This window comes from Crinia signifera, chromosome 1 (assembly GCF_055691185.1).
Source record: "Crinia signifera chromosome 1, ASM5569118v1, whole genome shotgun sequence".
NCBI classification, from domain to species: domain Eukaryota; kingdom Metazoa; phylum Chordata; class Amphibia; order Anura; family Myobatrachidae; genus Crinia; species Crinia signifera.
Window position 1 is genome coordinate 463,999,883 of NC_139217.1, and position 23,500 is coordinate 464,023,382.

Genomic DNA, 23,500 nt, shown 5'->3' on the forward strand with positions numbered 1-23,500 from the left:
TTAAAGGGGGGTGGGACGTAGACCGCTAAAATAAAGAAGGGTTGGGAGTATAGCTTACACTGGAGGAAAACGTATCTGCCCAGAGGGTCAGTCTTAACATCAATCAGCACAAATTGCACAGACTTGTTTATTAGTACTGAGACCCCTCTAGAGTGAGTAGAGTGTGAACTATGGTAGACCCACCCCACCCAGGGCCTACGTAGTGACATTAATTTGTTACCTTCCAGATGGGTCTCAATCAGGCAGGTGACATCCGACCTATACTGCTTAACCATCTTGAGAACTAGAGAGCGTTTAACTCTATCATTCAGCCCCCGGACATTCCAGGCTAGAATATTAAGTTGCGTCATGTCGGGGGTATCGGGTATGGGCCGTGCGGACTTGTGGTGGTGACACTGTCACCTTGCGGGTCTGAGTAAACTACAGCTAGTGTCTGAGCAAACCTCACATCCCCCAATTGCATACATAGTAGATTATGGTATTTAGTGTGACTAATAAGAAGAAGAAGAAGAAGAAGAGAAAAAGAAGAAAAACAAGAAAAAATGGAAGAAACAATCCCAACATAGTACACCCCCACCCTGTATACCTCCCCCAACCTAGGCATACTTATATCCCTAAACCTAATACCTAGTAAACTACCAAACTATGAGAGCAATCAGTTAATAGCTACCAATACAAGCTCCGGGGCCCCCTGGCCATATATTGCCTACACTTGCCTACAACGTTATATAAGCAAAGAACAAATAAACAGAAAAACAAATGCACAGTATATATCGGTATACCCCCCCACCTCCCCCCTCCCCCCCCCACCCCGCCTATAGTAGATACGTTAAATCTATTATAACACAGTTCTATTCATATTCACGGTAATCAGCAGCGACAGCTCCACTCGGGTGGCTTGGGACCGCCTGATGATCTCAAATGGAATAAGAGAAATGTCCAAATATTTGAGGATTAATTCCTGCTTCTGGCAGCTTGGGGTATCAGGCCTGGGCCATCTGGCGGGCGCCTGGTGCAAAACGATCAAGCCATACTGCCACTTCGCGAGGACTATTGAAGAATTTAGTCTCTCCCTCTGCTACCACCCTCAGCCGGGCCGGGAACAACATAGAGTATGGGAGGTCCAGCTCGCGCAATCTGCGCTTCACGGGAACAAATGAGGCTCTCTCCTTCTGCACTTCGATAGCAAAATCAGGGAATGTGGAAATGGAGGCGCCATTTCTAATCATAGGGCCTTTGGTGCGGTTCAGGCGCAGGATTGTGTCCCGGTCCTTATAATGTAGAAGTTTAGCTATGAGGGTTCTGGGTGGAGCGCCAGGAGGGAGTGGGCGAGTAGGGATTCTGTGTGCCCTTTCGACAGCAAATTGGGAGGTAAAGGATTCTCTGCCAAAAGTCTCAATGAGCCAGGCCTCCAAGAATGCCTCTGGCGCAGTGCCCTCCTCCTTTTCTGGCAGGCCTACGAAGCGGACATTATTTCTCCTCAGACGGCCCTCCATGTCCATTAATTTGTTCTGGATGCTTGTGACCTGTTGAGTCAGTGTGGATACCGTGGTTTTCATAGGATCAATGGCATCCTCAACTGTTGAGACCCGGGTCTCCACCTCCCCCACCCGCTCCCTAATTCGCTGCACATCCTGCCTGAGGAGGGATAGGTCACACTGCACCTTCTCCATTTTGTCAGATAGACGTTTCTCAGTACCAGCAATGGCCTCCAAAATTTGTTGGAGAGAGGGGGGCTCAGGTACAACATCCCCACCAGGGGGGGCTTCAGAGTCGGCTGAGTTGCCAGGGTTCTGTCCGGGGTCCCCTGGGGGTGGCTGCGGGCCCTGCGCCTCTTGTCCTCTTGCATATTTGGCAAGCTTTGCTGCGGAAGAGCTTTGGCTCTGTTTCACCATAGTTGATAGATGTCAGGCTGGTGTGCCCCCTCTCCAGCCAAGACAAAATCTGTTGATGTGGGTTATATTACTTGCTCAGGAAGTGAGTTGCTAGGAGAATGCAGTGCAGGGCAGTAGGTGATGTGTGATGGTATATATAGGAGAGTTCAGCAGGGATGAGATACAAGACTCCGCTCAGGGGTCACCACAAGCCTGTGTCCCAGTGTGCTGTATGTATACACTGGTGGTCATAGAATGGTGCCCGCAGCACAAGGCTATGCTATGTGGTAATGGAGGCAGGCTGCCCACCCACTGGAGACGCCCTGTGGGGTGAGGGGTGCCGACTGATCAGCGTTACCCTCAGTTGGGCATATGCTGGAGGGTAGTGGCAGCCTGTATTGGCGTCCTCTGGGCTGGTGCAGCGGGCTGGGGATGCAGAGTGGGCTTCTGAGGGCAGCGTGCTAACGGCGCTGCTTCGCGCCAAAATGGCGGCCGCGGCACAGGACTCAGGACTCACCACGGTCCCGGCAGACGCAGGGATATCCCTCTCTCCGTGAACGCCGCTGTCCGGCGGAAGCTGTCGGGGGGCGGATGCTCAGAGGGATCTCCTCCGCTGCTCCGTCCCGGCAGCAGGCGTGGGGATGGGCGCGGGCTGTGCGGCGTGGGGAGGAGGGCCGCAGTCCTCACTTCGGTCCGGCAGTCTGAACTACGGCGCCGGGACCAGATTTTCCGGGCGGGCTGCACAGGCGAGGTGTAGTGGGGTCACCAGGCAGCTTTTTGTAGTGGTGTCGGGAGAGTTGGTAGGCTCAGGATGGGTTTTCGGATGGGCAGCCAGGGAGCTCCTGCCGGACACGTCCTACCCGCTTGCCGCCGTAGCCACGCCCCTCGAGATAAGTGATTTTTACCATCTTTAGCATTTTCTCTGTTGTCTCTTATGCTGTGTATTATCTGTGTGGAGTTATATTGTCTCTCTTGCTCACCTTCAGGTTGTCATTCACACTGCATAGGTAGTTTTCTAACATTATTATTAATATTGTGGTCTAGCTCTAAAAGTATTGTGTATATGTTTAACACCTTCATGCATTGTTACATTTATGGTAGTTTGATAGGAAACTGTATCACTATTTCCTACTTCACTACCTTCCTGAATAGTCCTTCTTAGGGGGTCACCTGCTTGTATACGTGTACGTTGGACTGCTGGAGGATTCCCTCCCGTGGAGGACAGCTGTGCCACATTTGTTTTGTTTACCATTTTTACAGGTTTTAGTTAGTCTTCCTCTTGTCTGCTCTGGAGGTGTTGGGCACCTTGTCTCCCTGCAAGGACTGGTGGCACCGGAGTTGGGGCAGACCTAATTTGCCCCTTCAAACATGGTTATTATACTGTAGGTGAAGTCTTTGCTCTGCAGGTGCCCATAATCTCTGGAGGGATTAACAGAGTCAGGGTTGGGATTGTGGCCCTTCCTCACAAGCAACCTTGCTAGGGGTCCTACCAGAGTCATAACAGCCGCTGTTGCATAACTGCACCTATGGCGATGTGCCCAGATCCCTGTGGGGGGTCTTGAACGAATTGGGATTATCCATCGGTGGGGTCAGAAGAAGCTTTATGGGAGCCCTGCCTACTGCTTCTAAACTCAGCAGGTGGGTCTGGCTGCCATAAGTGGCCATGGGCCGGATATTGACAGAGTCATGTCCGAATACAGGGAGGAGAGAAAAAATTGTTTTTCACTTATGGGGCACTTGGCAGCTGACCCAGGCCAGGCCCATCCAACAAGCCCAGGTGCCATATACTCCAACATGACCCATTCCACCAGGTACAAAATACTCTGTCCCTGGTCTTCCTTGCCAGATGCAGTGGCAGAGGTGGGGCAACAGCACTGTCCAATATTCAAATAGGGGAAATACACCAACTGCCCTCAGCTTCTCTGCCTCTCTGAATATGCACATCGTCTATTCCCCGCTCTGCAATGCCGGTCAGGGGGACTCCCAACTGCCCCCCACCGCGGGACACTGCTGGCCTCAGGCAGGACGCAGGCCTGTCCCAAAACAACTGGGACAGTCCTGCGAAAAGCACTTTTGTTTGTGGAGAGCATTAATTACCCCCCTATCAGGGATTATGCTTTGGGGTGTTGTTGGGCCAGCACACGGCACCGCACTTCAAAACTGGGCATGTTGCCCCCAATTTGAAGGCTTCCTGGACACCTGTGCCTGAGCTGTCTGTGACTTCTCCTCGCTGTTCCTGCTGCTGTGACGTCCAGGTGACTGTGTGTGTGTGTGTGTTTGATAGTGTGTGTGTTTGACAGTGTGTGTGTGTGTGTGTGTGGGGGGGTGTTTGTCATCAAATTTACTTGTGGGGTCCTCCACAACGTGGTCACCCTGGGCCCACATCACCCTTGATCCAGCCCTACATGTGAGTATACTGTTAGAACACGGATATAACTTGACGAGTTTTGCCCCCTTTGTGTGGTCTGATACCAGGAACATGTAAGAATCACTTTTGCCAAAGGTCTCCTGTTATCTGGTTTATCAATACAATCAGTTCCATAAATCTGCAAATTCTGATCTCTGGCGATAAAACCCCGAGGCGCAGTTTCCACTCTCACCTAGGTTTTATTATGGAGGTTTATGATGCTAGATTTGGCGGCATTAAGGTTTAATGTTTCCAATCTGACCGCAGGGATTAGCAGATTTCTGAAGAACTTCATCCAGCCCCCGCCCAGCGTTGAATATCTCAGTACATTGGGTCTAATTCAGGCCTGCTCGCTGGGCTACAAGTGTTCGGAGCCTAGCGAGCAGGTAAACTTCGCCTGGGTGCATTGGGGTGGATGGCTTGCGCATGCTCACAGTATACCATGTGCATGCACGGCCATCCAATATTTGCTCGTGCTGCGAATGCGCAACCCAGCAAACCGATCTGAATTGGGCCCACAGTGTTATAGCACTGCTGTATACTCCTGTACCATACCGATCCTCTGGCTTCACTCATTTGTCATTGTCACCTTGTTCCTTCCTCATCATCTAATGTTGTGTTGCAACCAGTTTCCTTTACCAGTCACCCAGTTGTCCTCCCCGCACATTTACATCGACACATCTCCTGGAGCTGTGTTTCACTTATTTTTAAATACAGGAGATGAGGTCAATGTTGTAAAAAATAAAGGTGTTGGTCGCTTTTTTGGCAATTCCATCTCAAATGTCCCCTCCATCAGTGGCAGATTTAAAGTACAGGTCAGACAGGGAGATGGGCACAGGCAAACGCTGGGGAAGGGGAGGGGGGGGGTGTTCTGGTTGACTGCAACCCCCCCTCCACTTGATCAATAGAGCTGCCACCACATCATGCAGTGTAAGGGACAGAGGATTCGTACATAATCATAGCTCCGCCCCCTGCTATTCAATATCGGTAATCTGGGCATTGAATACTGGGGAGGCGGGGCTACAATGATGCAATCACGCCCCTACACCACCCACCCATGTAAAGGCCACGCCCTTTATTATACTGACCTGGTCGCACTGTCCCACATGGAGCAGCCAGAAAGTGGCTTAACTGCAAATAAAGTAATATAAATGGTTATCACGTATCAGCAAGTGTCTGACAGACACCAGGTACGGGAAACAGTCACTAGATCAACCATTTAGGTCCACACGCATTGGGTGGACCATTGAAGTTCGTCAAGGCTTACGTCGTTAACACGTGAAATAGGTAGACATGGCTAAGGTTGACACGGTTGGAACGCCGACAATGGCAAGGTTGACAGTCAAAAGGTCGACATGATTTTTTTTACCTTTTTTTTTAAAGCCGACATGTGCGGACAGGCGGTATTTCATGCCCTACCATCCACTAGGGCACGTTGGGAGAATTAGTGTGCCCAAGGCGTGGCAAGTGTAATCGAGACATGCGAGGGGGGTGTGGTACACTTGGAGGGGGTGTGGTCCATGTCAACATTCAGGACAAAGAAAAGTGAAAAACTCATGTCGACCTTTTGACTGTCAACCTTGCCATTGTCGACCTAATGTTTGTGTCGACCTTCCAACGCTGTCGAACTTCAGTGGTCGACCCAATGCATTTCCAACCTAAATTGGGTTGAACCAATGACCCATACCCCTTTCACACGAGAAAATGAAGGGACCCACGAGGAATATGGCCCGGGAATCATGCCGGGCCATTCCTGGGTTGGCCCCTTTCACACCAGAAAAGTCTCTGCATTTTCTGGTGTTTAAAGGGGGCGGGAAGGAGGCCGGCAGGAGGTGGGGAGGAGGCCGGCAGGAGGTGGGGAGGAGGCCGGCAGGAGGTGGGGAGGAGGCGGGCAGGAGGTGTGGAGGAGGCCGGCAGGAGGTGGGGAGGAGGCCGGCAGGAGGAGGGGAGGAGGCCGGCAGGAGGCGGGGAGGAGGCCGGCAGGAGGTGGGGAGGAGGCGGGCAGGAGGTGGGGAGGAGGCCGGCAGGAGGTGGGTAGGAGGCGGGCAGGAGGTGGGGAGGAGGCCGGCAGGAGGCGGGATGGCGGTGGAGGCGGGCAGGAGGTGTGTAGAATACTCACCCCGGTTGCTGGTCCTCCGTGCAGCCCAGGGATCCACACGGGCGGCGGGCGCAAATGACGGGACAGCCGGCGGATGAAGATGACGCAGATCTCCGGTGCCCTCACTGCCGCCAGAGAGCTGCGTCATCTTCATCCGCTGCCTGTCCTGTCATTTGCGCCCGCCGCCTGTGTGCACACCGGCCAGACAGCACACCGAGGACCGGCAATCCGGGTAAGTATCCCCTACCCGATTCACAGTGTCCATAGCAGGGTTGAAATCCCGGCAATTTTTGCCGGGATTTTGGCCCGGGTACCTTTCACACCCGGGAAATTATGCTGGTGTGAATGGAGTATAAGACAGAAGCCGCTTTGCATAATGTTGCAAGTGTCTCCTGAGACTGGGGTGCATTTGGGGTAATCTCTACATCAATCCCTATCAGGGGAAACAAACAAAATGTTTCTTCTGACGCAAAACAAGATAAGGAAATGAAGGCCCGCCCTTAGTGTTGCTGGATGCCAGTCAGCGGATGCCAGTCACACGGCCTCTAGTTACAATCATCTCGTCATGTTGGGTAGCGTGACTCAGTCATGTTGCATATCACACAGCAAACAATGTGACCTGGGGAGAGAACATACAATACTCACACACACGTTTCCTGGATGAAATCACTGTGTATAGATTACTGTTCTCCATTCATCTTTATGGTGCAGCTTGATAAGGTATAATTGCGCCTCCTGTGAGTCAGAGGAATGATCTGTGGGATGGGAATGCTCATAGCTGTGTGTTATTGCTTATATTGGCATATTTATTTGTGCCCACAGTCCATAGGCAAACACAGCCTCCAGTTGTCCACCCCCCAGAGGCCACTACATGCAGCATTCATCACACCTGAGACTGAGTCTAATAAGTGACTTGCCAGGATCACTGCGTCTGTATTCAGGGCCGGCGCCACCACTAGGCAGCTCTAGGCATTTGCCTAGGGCGCCGGCACCTGGAGGGCGGCAGTTCGCCCCTCACCCCCAGCGAACTGTGTAAAAAACTTGCGGCCCGGCGTCCCTGCAGTGCTGGGGCGGTCAGGGGTGTCCGTGCCGCCAGGGTACCTGCGGCGCCGTCATGTGTATAAATCTGGCTGTGGCTGGCGGGGTCCCTGTAGTGCAGGGGTGGGGAACCTTTTTTGTGCCAAGGGCCAATTGTATGGTGGAAAAATCATTTCGGGGGGCCACAGGGCCGTTTCTAGACAATTTAGCTCCTAGGGCGAAGAAAAAAAAATGCGCCCCCCCCCCCAATACATAACATGGGATAATAGAAATTACGCGCGCCTTAGGCGCGCGCCGAAATAGGGGGTGTGGCTTAATTTTAAAAGGGGTGTGGCTTAATGTGAGGCGTGGTCTAGCAGGAAAACAATTACCTTATATCACACTTTTGCAACCTGCATGACCAGACATTGGTTGCTGCAGGAATTGTTATTGTCCTCCCGCACTTAGGTTGGCCGGCTGAAGGCCACACACAGTGACCTAGTACGCCTCACAGATCAAGGCCAAACAATGACAGGCTACTTAAATAATTATACACTATTTATCCGTGATGCCAATTACACATTACGCCGTACACTGTGATGACGATTACATATTACGCCGCACACCATGATGACAATTACACATTACACCGCACACCAAGATGCCCATTAGACCCCACGCTGTGATGGCAATTACACAATACTCCACACATCGTAATGCCCATTACACATTATGCCCCATGTGCCGCTGCCGCACAACTGATGCCGTTTACTAATATGCCCCCACAGTGCCAGATATGCCCCCACAGTGCCAGATATGCCCCCACAGTGCCAGATATGCCCCCACAGCGCCACACATATGCCCCCACAGTGCCACACATATGCCCCCACAGTGACACAAATATATGCCCCCACAGTGCTACACATATGCCCCCACAGTGACACAAATATATGCCCCCACAGTGCTACACATATGCCCCCACAGTGCCACAAATATATGCCCCCAGTGCCACAAATATATGCCCCCAGTGACAGAAATATATGCCCCCACAGTGCCACACATATGCCCCGTAACAGAAATATATGCCCCCACAGTGCCACACATATGCAACCAGTGACAGAAATATATGCCCCCACAGTGCCACAAATATATGCCCCCACAGTGCCACACATGCCCCCAGTGACAGAAATATATGCCCCCACAGTGCCACAAATATATGCCCCCACAGTGCCACAAATATATGCCCCCACAGTGCTACACATATGCCCCCACAGTGCCACAAATATATGCCCCCACAGTGCTACACATATGCCCCCACAGTGCCACAAATATATGCCCCCACAGTGCTACACATATGCCCCCACAGTGACACAAATATATGCCCCCACAGTGCTACACATATGCCCCCACAGTGCCACAAATATATGCCCCCAGTGCCACAAATATATGCCCCCAGTGACAGAAATATATGCCCCCACAGTGCCACACATATGCCCCGTAACAGAAATATATGCCCCCACAGTGCCACACATATGCAACCAGTGACAGAAATATATGCCCCCACAGTGCCACAAATATATGCCCCCACAGTGCCACACATGCCCCCAGTGACAGAAATATATGCCCCCACAGTGCCACAAATATATGCCCCCACAGTGCCACAAATATATGCCCCCACAGTGCTACACATATGCCCCCACAGTGCCACAAATATATGCCCCCACAGTGCTACACATATGCCCCCACAGTGCCACAAATATATGCCCCCACAGTGCTACACATATGCCCCCACAGTGCCACAAATATATGCCCCCACAGTGCCAAACTCACTTTTTCGTTTTCCATGCTGCTTCCTAGGGGAGGGGAGCGCATCCTGCCTCTCTCCTTCCCCTTCAGTGTGTGTACCTGAGCTGAGCCGTCAGCCATTCATATCTCGCGCCCGAGATCTGATTGGCTGACAGCGGCAGCCCAGTGACTTGAGCGAGGGGACGGAGAGACGCACGATGCGTTCCCCTCCCCTCTCCAGCGTGTAGTCGGGCCGGCCGGGGAGACAGCGGCGGCGGCTGCGGCGGCTATGGTAGCTGCGGCTGCGGCGGCTACAGGGTTTTGGGGGGGGGGGGTTGGGGTTGGGGGGAGACTGCCGGGCGCCCTGGCTGTTTCAGAGGCGGACAAGCCGTGCGGCGCCCCGGGCTGCTGCACGGCTTGTCCGCCTCTAGAAACGGCCCTGGGGGGCCATATGTAAAAAATGTTCTTACAAATTGTCCTGCTGCAGCCGTCCACCGCTCCGGCGGCTGCCGCTGAATAGGACTGACAGTCTCTGGTTGCTGTTGATTAAGAGGAATCTCGCAAGAACTACCGACCTCTCGCAAGAAGTCCCCTGTACTTGACTCCCGGCAAAGCCGCCGGGCGGGTAGGAGGGCCACTCAGACTGGCTACAGGGGCCGCATGCGGCCCCCGGGCCTGAGGTTCCCCACCACTGCTGTAGTGAATAGAAAATAACTAGGGCTATGCGCGCGCAGCGCGGGAAGCGCTAGTTATTTTCTATTCACTGCAGGGACCCCGCCGGCCACAGACAGCTTTATACACATGACGGCGCCGCAGGTACCCCTGCGGCACGGACACCCCTGACCGCCCCCAGCACTGCAGGGACGCCGGGCCGCAAGTTTTTTCCACAGGTACCACCCCCCCTCCCCCCGGCACCGGGGCGCCCCCACCCCGACTCGCCTGGGGCGCTCCGGTGCCTTGCACCAGCCCTGTCTGTATTACGTAATCTGCTGTTTGGGAAAGACTATAACTCGTTACATGCCAATTATGCTTCCTTCATGGGCGACAATCTTCATAAATACTGCTCTAAAGATTAAGTTCTTCTGACGAATTGTTAATTTACAATTGCCTATTTTATTGTTTGTTTACACATCGAAATTAAAAATTGACTTGTGCCCCATTCGTATTATTTCTACAAGGTGACTTTTGGTGATGATCCCTTATTCTCCCTTCATACTTAACCAGGCTGTCTATATCTGCTGTGTAGCGAGCAGGTTAATGCCACCCAGCCGCCCCACCAAACTTTTGGGGATGCAGTTGGGAGACCACCTCCCCCCCCCTGCTCTCCTGAGCAAAACACGCGCACAGCGCCTACTCCTGAAGACAGAGGGGGCTAGGGGCATGGGCAGCAGCTCATAGAGCCACTGGCCATGCCCCCACAATGGCTTTAATGGGCTCTGGGGGGCAGGGGGCACAAGCATAGGTCCCTCCCCTTGCCGTTAGGTCACACCCCCAAATTTCAGGCCCCCGATTTAACTTTATCACAAGTTGGGAGGTATGTATACAGTCGCGTCATTAGTTCTCAAACAACAGCAGCAATAGTCAACCTTGGGACGAGAAATCCTCAGCATGGGTTAACAACAATATCATATAAATGTAGAGGCAATAAAGGAAACTGTTGCTAAATGCAAACAAGAGCTGCGGTCATCGGCTTAATCGGTTCTGAACAATTTGTAACATATTTTATCTCTTGATCATTTCTAGCTCAGATAATAAAGAGATTGTACGTGAGATAAGCACCGCACATCCTTCTATAGCCCCATACACTAGTAAGATTTATCTTCAGATCTGGCTGGTTGGAACAAAAACATGGTTATGGATGAGTGACAGTTTGTCAGTTTTCCAGCATTTCCAAGCAAATGGTCAACTGTCATTTGCTCTCATGGGCCCCATACATCAGCAATCACAATTTATGGATTTCCAGATACAGGGATTTTTTGGCCAGATAAATGGATTTTACAATCTATCTGACTTTGCCCACACATTACAGATTTATTTCAGTGATCGGCAGATTTTTCCATCTAAAGATTGCATCTTCATATCTGGAAATTGCCCAATCGATTGTCATTTCAGCTGTTCATAATGTAAATAGATGAAGAAGACGAATTGGGAACGCCCACACATATAAAAAAGATCCGCAGATAATACCAGATTATTAAACATGTTTAAAAACCAGATTAAGCAATCGATTGGCGATTTTGATTGGGATTGCCAAAAGGGGGAGCCCACACATCTAAAATTAATTGTGGCAATCATCTCCATATCTGAAAATTGTCACAATTAATTGCTGATGTATGGGGCCCTTCATCCATAACCAGGTTTTTGTTCCAACCAGACAGATCTGAAGATAAATCTGCTCGTGTATGGCCACCTCTCCCACGACTATGTGGGATACATAATGCTGCGTGTACAGCCAGCTCTCTACAGCTTCAGCAATGTCCTGGTCCTATGGCCGAGGAAGAGCTTCTGCCTGCAGCTACCGACCCACCTGTGTAACTCTATTTGGGGGATTCAATTGTGGGCAAAAACATCCGCCCAGCTGAACCAGTGCGGCAATATGGCAGTTAACACTGGCACCAATCTGCTCGCTGCCCCCATAGGGTGAAGGGGAGTGCAAGATGCAGTTTTGTAGCCAACTTTCAAATGCCGCAGCAATGGCAATTCAGCCCCTTTGCTCGCAATTGAATTCCCATACCGCACCAAGCGCGTCTGAATCGCTTGCTTTGTGTGAACCAGCTCTAATCAAACAAGGTCCATCCGGGCCCCAAACTGTTCTCCGTCTGTAGAGTAGAACTAAAAGTCCCAGCAGGCAGCCTTGGACTCAAACCTGGTACAGTTGGAGAGCTGCACCAACCTGGTTTCCTCTAGACTGCTGCAGGCAAACTCTGATTGGACATTTGACAGATACAGTACCAAAATAATGAATGCAAATAGGTCACTTCCCCGACAGAAACACAGAAGAAGAATCAAAGGAAAACAATCTAAACACAAAAATGTCATTTTCAGCTGGAACAGAGAACACGCCAGATATGTGCTGCGTTCCGCATTGGGAATGCTGGGAGCACCGGTGCTGGGCACGGGAATGCTGGGATATTGCCACTGCATGGTCCGATGCACCCAATTCTCCTCTGCCCCATGTGACCAAGGTCCTTGCAGAACATTAATATAAAAAAACTAAAATATACATGATTTGTATTATATTATAGATAGGACAAACCGTCCTGGGAATTTATACACCAAGAACAGTATGTGATTGTGTTATATCTCTGCAGGCACAAGGGAAATATATACATTTCTGATAGTTGGTGGAAATATCTTACTTCGTGCTTATAGTGTCCATAAATGGAATTTAATATTGTGTCTAATAAAAGGCTAACGTGCTCCTCACCTCCAAGGGGGGAATTCAAGTGTTGTGTGCACCAGTGGCCACCAGAAGGAAAAATTTTTATGTATTTTTCAAAAAGATAAAAGTGCAGCCAAGCCAACTGCCGTAGCGATATTTAATCAAATCAAATGTGTAAAAGTTAAATATTGTTTCAATTTCAACTTGCCCTTTAGTTATTGGAGAGTACACATGCACAGGCGATACTGAGGGGATTTTTTACTCCACCCCGATATAACTAGAAAGTGTCTACACCATTTATTTTGAGGTTTGAGAACTAGAGCCCTGATACCAGTTTACATCATTGTCTCAAACCCTAAAGTAAATGAAGTGATCTTTTGTTGGAGGTTAGGAAATAAGGGACTTTGCCATAATTGGCCTCCCTGATCCATATAAGTATGATTCACCCATCCAGAGGGTCATTTTTTTATTAAAGTTTTTTAGTGATTGGGATCACATTTTACGCATAAACGGTTCAGCTTTACTATCAGAATAAAGACTAATTCTATAAAAAATCCTCTAATTAAGGAATAATTACTACAGTATAATTTTCGTTACATTTGGAAGATCCAGCATGAATAAATCATTCAAACTTCCTTATAAGTTAAAAACATCTTTAATTGCTTAAAGATTAATATCAAACCCCTGATGACGTCTCATAAAGAGTCGAAACGCGTTGGGTACTTGGTATAATCCCTATTGCAAGAAAGTTCTTCTAATTCCAAGTGTATTACCTTCTTTTATATATTTTTTAATAAATGTTTGGTGCAGATGCACACTCCATATCATTAATCAATCAATAATAGAGGTTCTTGATATATTCATTGGCCAAGAAATATTTGCCCACCAACCAGCGGTGACCTCATTTCTGGTGGGTCCCTAATACTAAGTTTGAATCTGGGGCGCGGAACCCCAAAAAGGCCAACAAAAGCCAGTCACTCTAGGGCAGCACACAAGTGAAAAACTAAGCTATAAGTGTGTTAATAAGAAAGAAGCAGGAGCTAGAGGTTAAAAAGTGTAGTGCTAGAGAAAGTATAATATTAGTGAAAATAAATAGTGCTAAATAATTGTTAGGGTGTGCCACCCGAAAGCAACTCGGTTACACCAACCCAAGGGGAGCCGCGCCCCAAATCCATCTCCAAGACTGGCAATTAGTGTACATTTTTAGGTCTCACCTTCATTGTGCCCTCAGTTTGCAGTCTGTGGCTACCAGGGACCAAACTAGTAAACTAATGTTCCGATCTGGTGGGCAGGTGCTACTCTAAGTTGAAGGAGTCCCAACCTTCAGGTGTACACAATATTAGCTTATGGGGGGGAATCGTAGAATGCACACCCGATTTACATGAGGTGCTATCCTGCTGGGACTTGTAGTTCTGCAAAGAAAAACACATGGTGCAGATGCACACTCCATATTATTAATCAATATTTTCCTATGTATTTGGACACTATTTAAGAGTAAGCTCTTATCACCAGTATTATATTCAAAACAGAGCAAGGCTGATAGGCACACTGTGATCTAAAATATACCTTTTATTTCATAGAATTTAAAAGACATATGAAGTCCTTTTAATAATATATTAATTTTTTTTTTTTTTTTGTGTCCCAATTCGTCCTTCTGGTTATCTATTCAAAAAAATTCAGCTGTAACCAACATTAACTGTGGATATCAAATTAATTGTATCTCCTAATATTGGGCCACCATCTGGGTGACACTGTTGGGATTTGAATTCCTTATAAATTCGGAATGTCATGAAGTCCAATCACACTACTAGTTCTAAATTGTGTGTTAAGTGGCTTATAGAGCAATAGGAGAAATGCCTAAATTCAAATTAACATGCTCGTTACTAACTAAAGCATTCAGTTTGAATCTTATATGCCTCTAAATAGTCCATGATTGGTCATAAATACATTATAGGAGTTAAACCAGGTGCACTCGTGGACAGGACAGCCAAGAGGAATGCCGGGCCCAGGTAAAATGTTGGGGGCGTGGCATAAATGAGGGAGGTGTGGGCACCTCCCTCACTTAGGCCACACCCCCAAAATGTTTAGAGGAGGGTGAAAGAAAACTCTAAAAACTGTAATCTCAGCAGCAACACACACCTACAGCATGTGCTGTGCTGACAGCAGGCTCAGCATGACCTCTCACACTGTCAGTGAGACGCTCATGCTGAGCCTGCTGTCATCACAGCACATGCTGTAGAATTGTGTGCTGCTGTTGCTACCTGGGTGGGACGGAGGGGGAAGGGAGGGGTCAGACAAGGGCAAGCCTGGGCCCGGGTAATTAGTACCCACTCCCCCCCCCTCTCGGCTGCCCTGCTCGTGGATGGTGGATGCTCCAATAATCATATCTACGACATCTCCAAGTTCTACAACTAAGAAAACTTGGGAGCTTGTTTCCTAGCACTGCGCCCATCGCATCGCATACCATAAGGCATAAGATGCAATGCGATATGATGTTAGCCGATGTTATACAATTTTAAATTGTATACCATCGAATTGTATGTCATTGTATGGCATATACAATGGTATACGATTTTAAATTGTATAAGCACCCTAATGGGTGTTTTCAATGTTAAATGTGCCCCCTATAAGATTAATAATTGTATAAGCACCGTTATAGGTGCTTACAATGTTAAAAGCACCCTCACGCCACCCGTACTATCAACGCCAACCCAAAGCGTGGCGAGCGCAGCAAGCCCGCGAGAGGCGGCGGTACGCATCCTCCGTACTTTTCATACCCCCACTATCCACGTCGGCGTGGAGTTGACTTTATATAGTGTGGCGAGCGCAGCGAGCCACCGAGCCCGAAGCGTGGCGAGCGCACGCGAATTCATGTGAAGTAATGTGCGTCCCCTCGCAGGGCTCGCCACACTATATAAAAACAACTTCACGCCGAAGTGGATAGTGGGGGTATGAAGAGGTCGGAGGACGTATACCGCCGCCCCTCGCGGGCTCGCTGTGCTTGCCACGCTTCGGGTTGGCGTTGATAGTGGCGGTGGCGTGGGGGTGCATTTAACATTGTAAGCACCTATTAAGGTGCTTATACAATTAAAAATTGTATATACAATTTAAAATCACATCGCATTGCATTGTATGCCATATACAATGGTATACCATTTTAAATTTAATACAATGCCATACAACTGAATATCGTGGGCGCCGTGCTAGGAAACAAGTACCAAAACTTGTAAATCTCTGTGATATTATCTAGGCGTTTCCCATGTAATATAATAGGTTGATATCCTATTAGCAGCAGTGTTTAATAGGTTCAGACAAGACTATCCTATTAATCCCAAACTGGCATGTGTGCCCCCACAACAGCCACTGTTATCGGGTATTCTGCTTTGCCTGCCTGAGACATACATAACAATCCCCCATAATTAACTGCCGGAACCTGTGATAACACATGAGCTCGGAGAATTATACCAGAAGCCCTTGAATTAGGGTGGAGACATCTGGAAATAATGGAGACATGACAGGGGGACTATGTAAAAACCGGACCCGGACTAAACCCCGGACCGCCAGACCGAACATCAAAATCTGCAGTCCAGAGCTTGTGGTGTCCGGTCTGGGGGGTGTCCCGTCCGGGGGGTGTCTTGTCCGGGGGGGTCGCTGTGATAGCTATCATCAGGGACATGGGGAAGGGGAGATTACAGCCTCCCCATGTGGTCCGTACCGTCCGGTTTTTGCTACATGCCCGGACTATAGAGGGAGGCTTTATTCTCCCCCTCCTCCTCTACCTGGTGGCAGGTGTCACAGGCAGTCCCCCGGACAGGACACTGACCGGACACTACAAGCTCCGTACTGCAGATTTTGGTGTCCGGTCCGGGGGTATTGTCCTGGTCCGGTTTTTACCCATACCCCACGACAGGTCTTCAAATCACCTTTTAAACGCTTTAAATTTCCTTTATTTCTCTCCACTTCTGCCAATCATTTGTAAATCTGTTAAAATCCAATTGTACTCTGCATAGGTAGTACAGGATATAATCTGATTGGTTGCTATGGGCAACCAACAGCCCATCTTCAATTAAACTCTCATCTAGTAAATTTTCCCCCAAAACGACAGGAATGCCAATCGCCCATCCTGCCTGTCATTCTCCAGCGAGAACTGCAGAGCACAGCCCCCATAATACACCATATGCCACCTGCTTCTCAGTGCAGATGCAGTGACGCTTCCAAGCCACAGTGGCAGCACTGAGCATAAGCTCCTGGCAGCATCTTCGCGTCTGATGATGTTTGTCCCTCCGGACGGCCCGTCCCAGCTGATGGAGCTGTGTGTCGCCGCCACGTCACACACACACAGACTCCGAGAAGATGGCGTTCACCTTGTACACCCTGCTCCAGGCCGCCCTGCTGTGTGTCAATGCAGTGGCTGTGCTGCATGAGGAGCGCTTCCTGAGCAAGAGTGAGAGCCTGGCGTGACTGGGGAGGGCGGGGGAGCTGCTGGGTTCTGGGGGTCAGCCATCAGTGGGTCTCTGGGGTACTGACACATAAGCAGCATACACCAGTATAGCCCAGGGTGCAGGGGTTCACAGCTTACTGTCACTCTCAGCACCCCCAGATCAGGGGTCAGCTCCTACAATGACATTAAGTGTGTGATAGCTTCTAATTGCAGGTGTTGCCACCTTTGTACATTATTAATGCTTATTATATTGTATAACCGGGGTCTGATGGCAATGCAAGGATATAGGCTGGTAATATTATTACTATTATATATATATATGGCGCAACAAGGGTTCTGCAGAATACATAAATACAGACCGTATATACATTTTACAGGGTTACAGTATGCATTTAGCATTCTTATGTAGGACGGCCTTGCTATTAAATGTTTTTCTTGTAACCAGAGGTTGTTACAGAATATGCCATGTATTTTGCAAACTTGCAATGCGAGATGGATCACAACAACCATCGTATAACCTACTCATTGTGGTTGGTCTCATTGTCCCAGTTCCAGTGTGATATTCAGTCAGATGTGGTGCATTGGTTCATAGCTGTGTTTTGTCTCTTCTCATCCTGACGTGCAGTTGGTTGGGGAGCTGATCAGGGTATTGGAGGATTCGGAGAGGAACCTGGAATAAAGTCACAGATGATGAATCTTGTGCGGTCAGTACGGACGGTGATGCGAGGTAACTGTTATATTATACTGTTCTCCCGGGGAGTAAACCCAATATTCATGGCTTGGCAGTGGCCCCACTCTCCCATGCTAGTCACTGCCAGTAGCTGGATAGACAGTGATTTACGCTGGAAATGATCAACACTAAAACACTATAGTGGGGAACTGGTGTACAAGAAAGGGGTAGTGTAGCCACCAATCAGATTTTTCTGATGCAGTTTAGAATATGGAATCTGATGTTTGACTGGCTGTTGCGATTTACGTCACGAGTTGGCGTTACCTGGGACCAATCAGAAAGGCGTGGCTCATCATCAACCGGACAATATTGTATGCAAGCTGGCGTATGCTAATGATGGATCTAACTGTGAACTTTCATTCAATCTTTCTAGTGTGTAGAGGCTCAAGGGAAATCGTTCCATCAATAATCCCGATTTACGGTCACTCTAGTGTGGACCCGGCTTAATGTTTCATCTCTGCTTTTGTTTTGTTTTCTGTTTTGTATAATCTATTTTTATGAAAGAGATTGTTTGCTGGACTGTGTTTCTCAATCGGAACATTGTGAATGCATTGAGAAGCAGTTGAGCTGCATTGAGAAGCAGTTGAGCTGCATTGAGAAGCAGTTGAGCTGCATTGAGAAGCAGTTCTCAGCACAGTGATACCACACGAGAATCATAAATACAATAAAGGCCCCGATACACTATTTCCCCTGAGCTCCCCGAGAGAGCTCACTAACCATTTGGCACTTTATGTGCCATTTGTTAAATGTGATAAATCCCATGCGATTTATACCACGTAATCTCCCTGGATCCGCAGGGGCAGGAGATAAAAAAAAAAAAAAAAGAAACCCTTGTGAGCGGTGGGTGCCGGGCTGCCCTGAGAGCCCAGGGGGTGGGGGTGACCGCGCAGTGGTGGGTCCCGGCAGCAGCGGGGAAGGCAGTGTCCAGCAAGCGCTGAGCAGCAGCTGCATTGTGGCCAGCGGAGGCAGAATTTAAAAGAAAAAATATTAAAAGGCGAGGACCTTCCCATCAATGAGAAAAGCAAATCTTCCATGCTCATAAAATGATCTATTTTGGAGAACCATGTTCAGCGTATTTGTTGATCTCCACATGGCAGATATGACTCCTTTTTGTTGCTGTTAAATAATATAAATGGTGCTTCAAAAGCCCTAAATTATAAACAGAACTTCTATAAATTCCTTTTTCTTTTTTTCATTTAATCCTGTAATATTGTATATGTTTGAGGGCTCACCTGTAAGTGTAGTTGCTTGTTATTTGATTCAGCAATATGAAAAAAATCTATAAAAACGTGTAGCAAGACTATTCAGTTTATTAACGTGATGCAACCAATCAGAAAGTAGTGGTGTAGACAAATTAAGGTACTTGTGTAATATCTGGGCACCCGATTTTTTGATTGTATGCCTTAACTTAAGGCATACAATCAGATGCGATGGACGCAATTTTTTCGGAATAATCGGGTCGAACGCATTGCACGCAATTTTTACATTGGATTCAATGTTAAATGGTCCCTGAGACCCGATTTTACATTGGATTCAATGTTAAATGCCCCCCAGACCCCATTTTTTTATTGTATACCCACCCTGTTCATACCGCCACTATCCATGTGGGCATGGAGTTGTTTTATATAGCGTGGCGAGCGCAGCGAGCGGACGCAGATTACTTAACATGTATTCCGCGTCCGCTCGCCACACTTCGGGCTCGCTGCTCTCGCCACGCTATATAAAATCAGCTCCATGCCCACTTGGATAGTGGTGATATGAACAGGGTGGGTATACAATAAAAAATCAGGTCTCAGGGACCATTTAACATTGAATCCAATGTAAAAATTGCGTCCATCGCATGCGATTTGTTTGCATGCGATGCGGTCGACCCGATTTTTCCGACCCGATCAAAAAATCGGGCGCCCAGATAATACATAAGTACCCAAATTAAATCATACATCTCAATACTTCTGATTGGGAGGAATTATGCTGTGCTCCAATACATCCATGAAATGCCCATTTTTACATCACGAACACCCCTTTCCCAGCAGATATAACAATGTTCAATCACAACCCACGCGGTTCCTTTTTACTGCCTGGTATTATCTTCTGCTCTGCTCCTTCTAGCACACTCTGGTCTGTATCTCAGTGCTAAGATATAGACCAGAGTGTGTTAGAAGCACCAGAACAGAGTGACACCCCAGACAGGAAAGAGGAACTGCGCAGGTTGTGACAGGTGTGCTAGAAAGATATGTGTCCTATATGCCTTCATCGTTCACTTGTACTCACTGATGCAGTATGTGTTTGTCCTCTTTGCAGTTCCTCTAATCATTGTGAACTCCGTAACAATTGTGTTGCTTCTGTTATTCGGATAAAGACTCGTTTGACGTGACCTAGATCGGCACATAAAAGACAAGCTGAACAGATGATCATACATCTCCGGTGGGAGGTGAAACATCGGACTCCAGAATCCCTGTGACGACAGCTCTTGAAAATGAACGTGTTTCATGTGTGGAAATACTGTCTCCAATTTACACCCAACCAGGTGCCGGGAGCATTACTGGAATCTGCTCAATGCTTCTCCTGCCATAAGCCACCATCCTCCTCAGACTCCCACATCTCAAAATATCCATTGACATTAATAACAACTGATGGGTAGTGCAGCCATTATGGGGCTGGGTTATACTGTAATTATCAGTGCCCAAACTCAGGCTGTTCCAACATAGTACTGAGATACAGACCAGAGCGTGCTAGAATCACCATAAGACAGAGATCAATTCACTTCTAACACTATCCGATGTATAATTGTTCAATATTGTTAATTGATATTATGCCAACTCTTGATGGGGCTATTAATGAGCTGAACCAGCGTGCTTGAGAACGCAGTCCAGCCATTCCTTAAAAACCAGAGTTCTCCGAAATCACTCGTCCTTGCACCGAAACAAAACTTCAAAAACATTTGTTGCATTGCTAATGGTCTGCCAGGTGCAGTGAACTCTATCGGACAATCCTCTGTAGGAACTGATGATCTCATTGAGCAGTGATGTCACTTCTGGTTCTTAAGGAATAACTGGTTGCATTTCAATGTGTTGAGCCCATACTTAGTTATTCTCAGTCCTTCACTGCCCACCATACAGAGATCACAGGAGGATGGATGACGTGAAATGATTTGGTACATGAACATGGCGGCCCGGATCGTCAGGTGGCCATTGGTGCCTGATAACTGTATAAAACTCAATGCTGTCTTTTTAAATGTGCTCCTCTTTTTCTCACGTGCGTTCTGTTTTTTTATATATTGTTACTTGAGCAGGGAAGACAAATAAAAATGAATCTCACAAAGAGTTGTTTTGGGATATGGAGAAGTGCAGCTGTTACAATGCTGACATAATATGCCAAACCTGTAAGTGTCGACGAGGATTTAAACATTACAGCTGGCCATACATCTAAAGATTGATTGTCAAATCTGGCCAGTTGGAACAAAAATCTGGTAATATCTGAATGTCCGTTTTCCAACATTTTCAAGCAAATGGTCCAACTGTCATTTACTCTCATCCATAACCAGGTTTTATCAGACAATACATCTGTAAGTGTATGGCCAGTTTAAGGGGGTATTTAATATGGGATTCCGACTGTCGCTCAACTGTAACGAAAGACTGAATTCAGTGTTCCGGGTTTTGAGTGTCGGAAAGTGGGCGTGTCAGCGAAAACAGACGTGAATTTGACAATCCACTGACGTTTCCAACAAAACAACCAACTTGTTTTAAAGTCGGATCTGTTTTGTCGTAATCTGCCTTCAGTGCTGTCAGAAAAGGCAGCATTAAATAGGCGAGGGCCGCTATTTTACAGGTAGAAATAGAGGCCAGGATTGAAGACCCCCTAGTGCTAACCATGTGGACATAATTACATTTGGCATTCAGGTGTCGACCTGACTGTCAACATTGTGTCAACCTACTGGATTAACATTCTGCAAGACAGTCAGCGCTGGTTGTTTATATTGTACGTGGAGTGTGTTGGTTGCGGGCGCTTGAAAATAATATTGATAATGGTGGAAAAATAAGTCTCCAAATGGTGGAAGAAGTCTTCTATTGCCATGGGGATGCACCACGTTGCGTCAATTCCAGTTCCATTTGTACCGTCATCAGCATCTCATGCTTTCATCTGAACAGGAGCTACTGGGAGCTACCCACGCTGCCCTCAGACACCAGCAATCATCTGCCCCGCACTGACACATGTGGAGGAAGCAGCAGCATTTATCCTTACAGGCGTTAGCGGGAACCCCGGAGACAGTACACAGCCAGCGGCAGACACGATTCCTGACCGCACACTCCTCCGCTACTCCTTAATATAAGGACATACATACCGCTCACTTCCACTCCACTCATAAGTACTGGGGATATCTCAAATTGAGAAAAGGGGTACTCCTAAATGAAAAGCCTAATCAAGGGATACAGGAGAGAAAAAAGGTTGGGAACCGCAGGTCTACACCAAAAAACTTACCCAGAAAGACTAAAGCCCCATACACACAAGATGATATTGTTTACAAACGATAACACCAAGCTATTTTGCCAGTGATTTGTTCTCTTGCTACCACCGACGGAGGACTCAAGAAATGTATTAAAGAGATGGGTGCGTTTTAGGTCCCGTTGGCCTGAGAGGCCCATGATCACTGCACCCATTACGAATACATCAGTGGAATGGTTTTGTAGTGGATGCTGCACCTTAGACAGGGTGCATGCAGTAGATGGAAAAAACAAGATGGTGGCCCAAATTACTCTAGGTGAGATTGGGCCAAGGGCGCCCGACAGGAGTTGTGTTAACCAGCTGCTGCTCTACAACAGGATAGTCAGTCCTGTGCAATACAAAAGAAACAAGAAAAACCTGACCAGCGCTACATTTAGAAAAACAGATTGGTGGATCTAGTACAATAATTTATTAATGTATACTAAATAAACACTAAGCCAGCGATAAAAACATTGATGTTCTAAGATAAAATGGGGTTGATACTTGTTCAAAGTTTCCTTAAAGACCTCACCAACCATGGAATTTTGAGTGACCTAGAGAGTCCCGATTTCAAAGGTTCCATTGGAAGCAACATAAGTCCCCAAAGCAGTGGTCCAGAGGGAGAACTGATGTGATGTAGATTTTACAAGGAGTGGCCCATGCTGGCACAAATCACCAACTCCTACCGCAGACCTTGGCAAAGGGGGATAGTGTCCTCATCCTCCTTGTACCACGGTAGATATAATGCTTGTATTCCAATTAGAAGCACTTGGTTGTGAGGATCAGCAATTTCCTTACGCGTTTCGCTACACCTTTTATCAAAGGATATTTAATGCATGAGTAGGTCTGGCTTTATATATCCTAAATACATGGGTCATGTGACCAATGAAGATCTAATTAAATTAACCAATCTGTAGATATATATATATATTAGTAGGAAGCAAAGAACAATCTTATAGTTATGTAATCATTTATTAATTAAATCACAATTTATTATAGAAACTTAAAAATATGAAGTAAAATAAGTTTTTTTACATACACTGTTGCCATGACACCAGAACTTCCGGGTCACGAAGTTAGCCAATCACGCTGACGCGATTTACCTAATTTTACTCCCACCCACTCCCCGAAGAGCCGCAAATGCCTGTATTTGACCGGCAGAGGGAGGGAGTTCAGAGCTGATGCGGCCCCCCGCTAAATGCGGGAGTCTTACCCATTCTGCCGGGGGGCTGGGAGGGGGACCCGATTTTCGGGACCTTCCTGGCCATTCCGGGAGGGTAGGTA

The 23,500-nt window shown here is 47.8% G+C and overlaps 1 protein-coding gene across 1 annotated transcript; it reads left to right on the plus strand.

Moving 5' to 3' along the window:
• Positions 1–16,849: 16,849 nt before the first annotated feature.
• IER3IP1 (immediate early response 3 interacting protein 1) lies at positions 16,850–21,057 on the plus strand. The gene is made up of 3 exons (XM_083155318.1): positions 16,850–17,007; positions 17,630–17,731; positions 20,036–21,057. Exons 1-3 carry the CDS (start codon positions 16,917–16,919, stop codon positions 20,089–20,091), a joined length of 249 nt encoding a protein of 82 aa, XP_083011444.1. The 5' UTR covers positions 16,850–16,916; the 3' UTR covers positions 20,092–21,057.
• Positions 21,058–23,500: the final 2,443 nt, after the last annotated feature.

Coding starts and splice junctions, on each gene's coding strand:
- IER3IP1 (XM_083155318.1), top strand. CDS start 16,917: ATGGCGTTCACCTTGTACACCCTGCTCCAGGCCGCCCTGCTGTGTGTC. Junction 17,008..17,629: donor GGAGCGCTTCCTGAGCAAGA/GTGAGAGCCTGG, acceptor CCTGACGTGCAG/TTGGTTGGGGAGCTGATCAG. Junction 17,732..20,035: donor AGTACGGACGGTGATGCGAG/GTAACTGTTATA, acceptor TCCTCTTTGCAG/TTCCTCTAATCATTGTGAAC.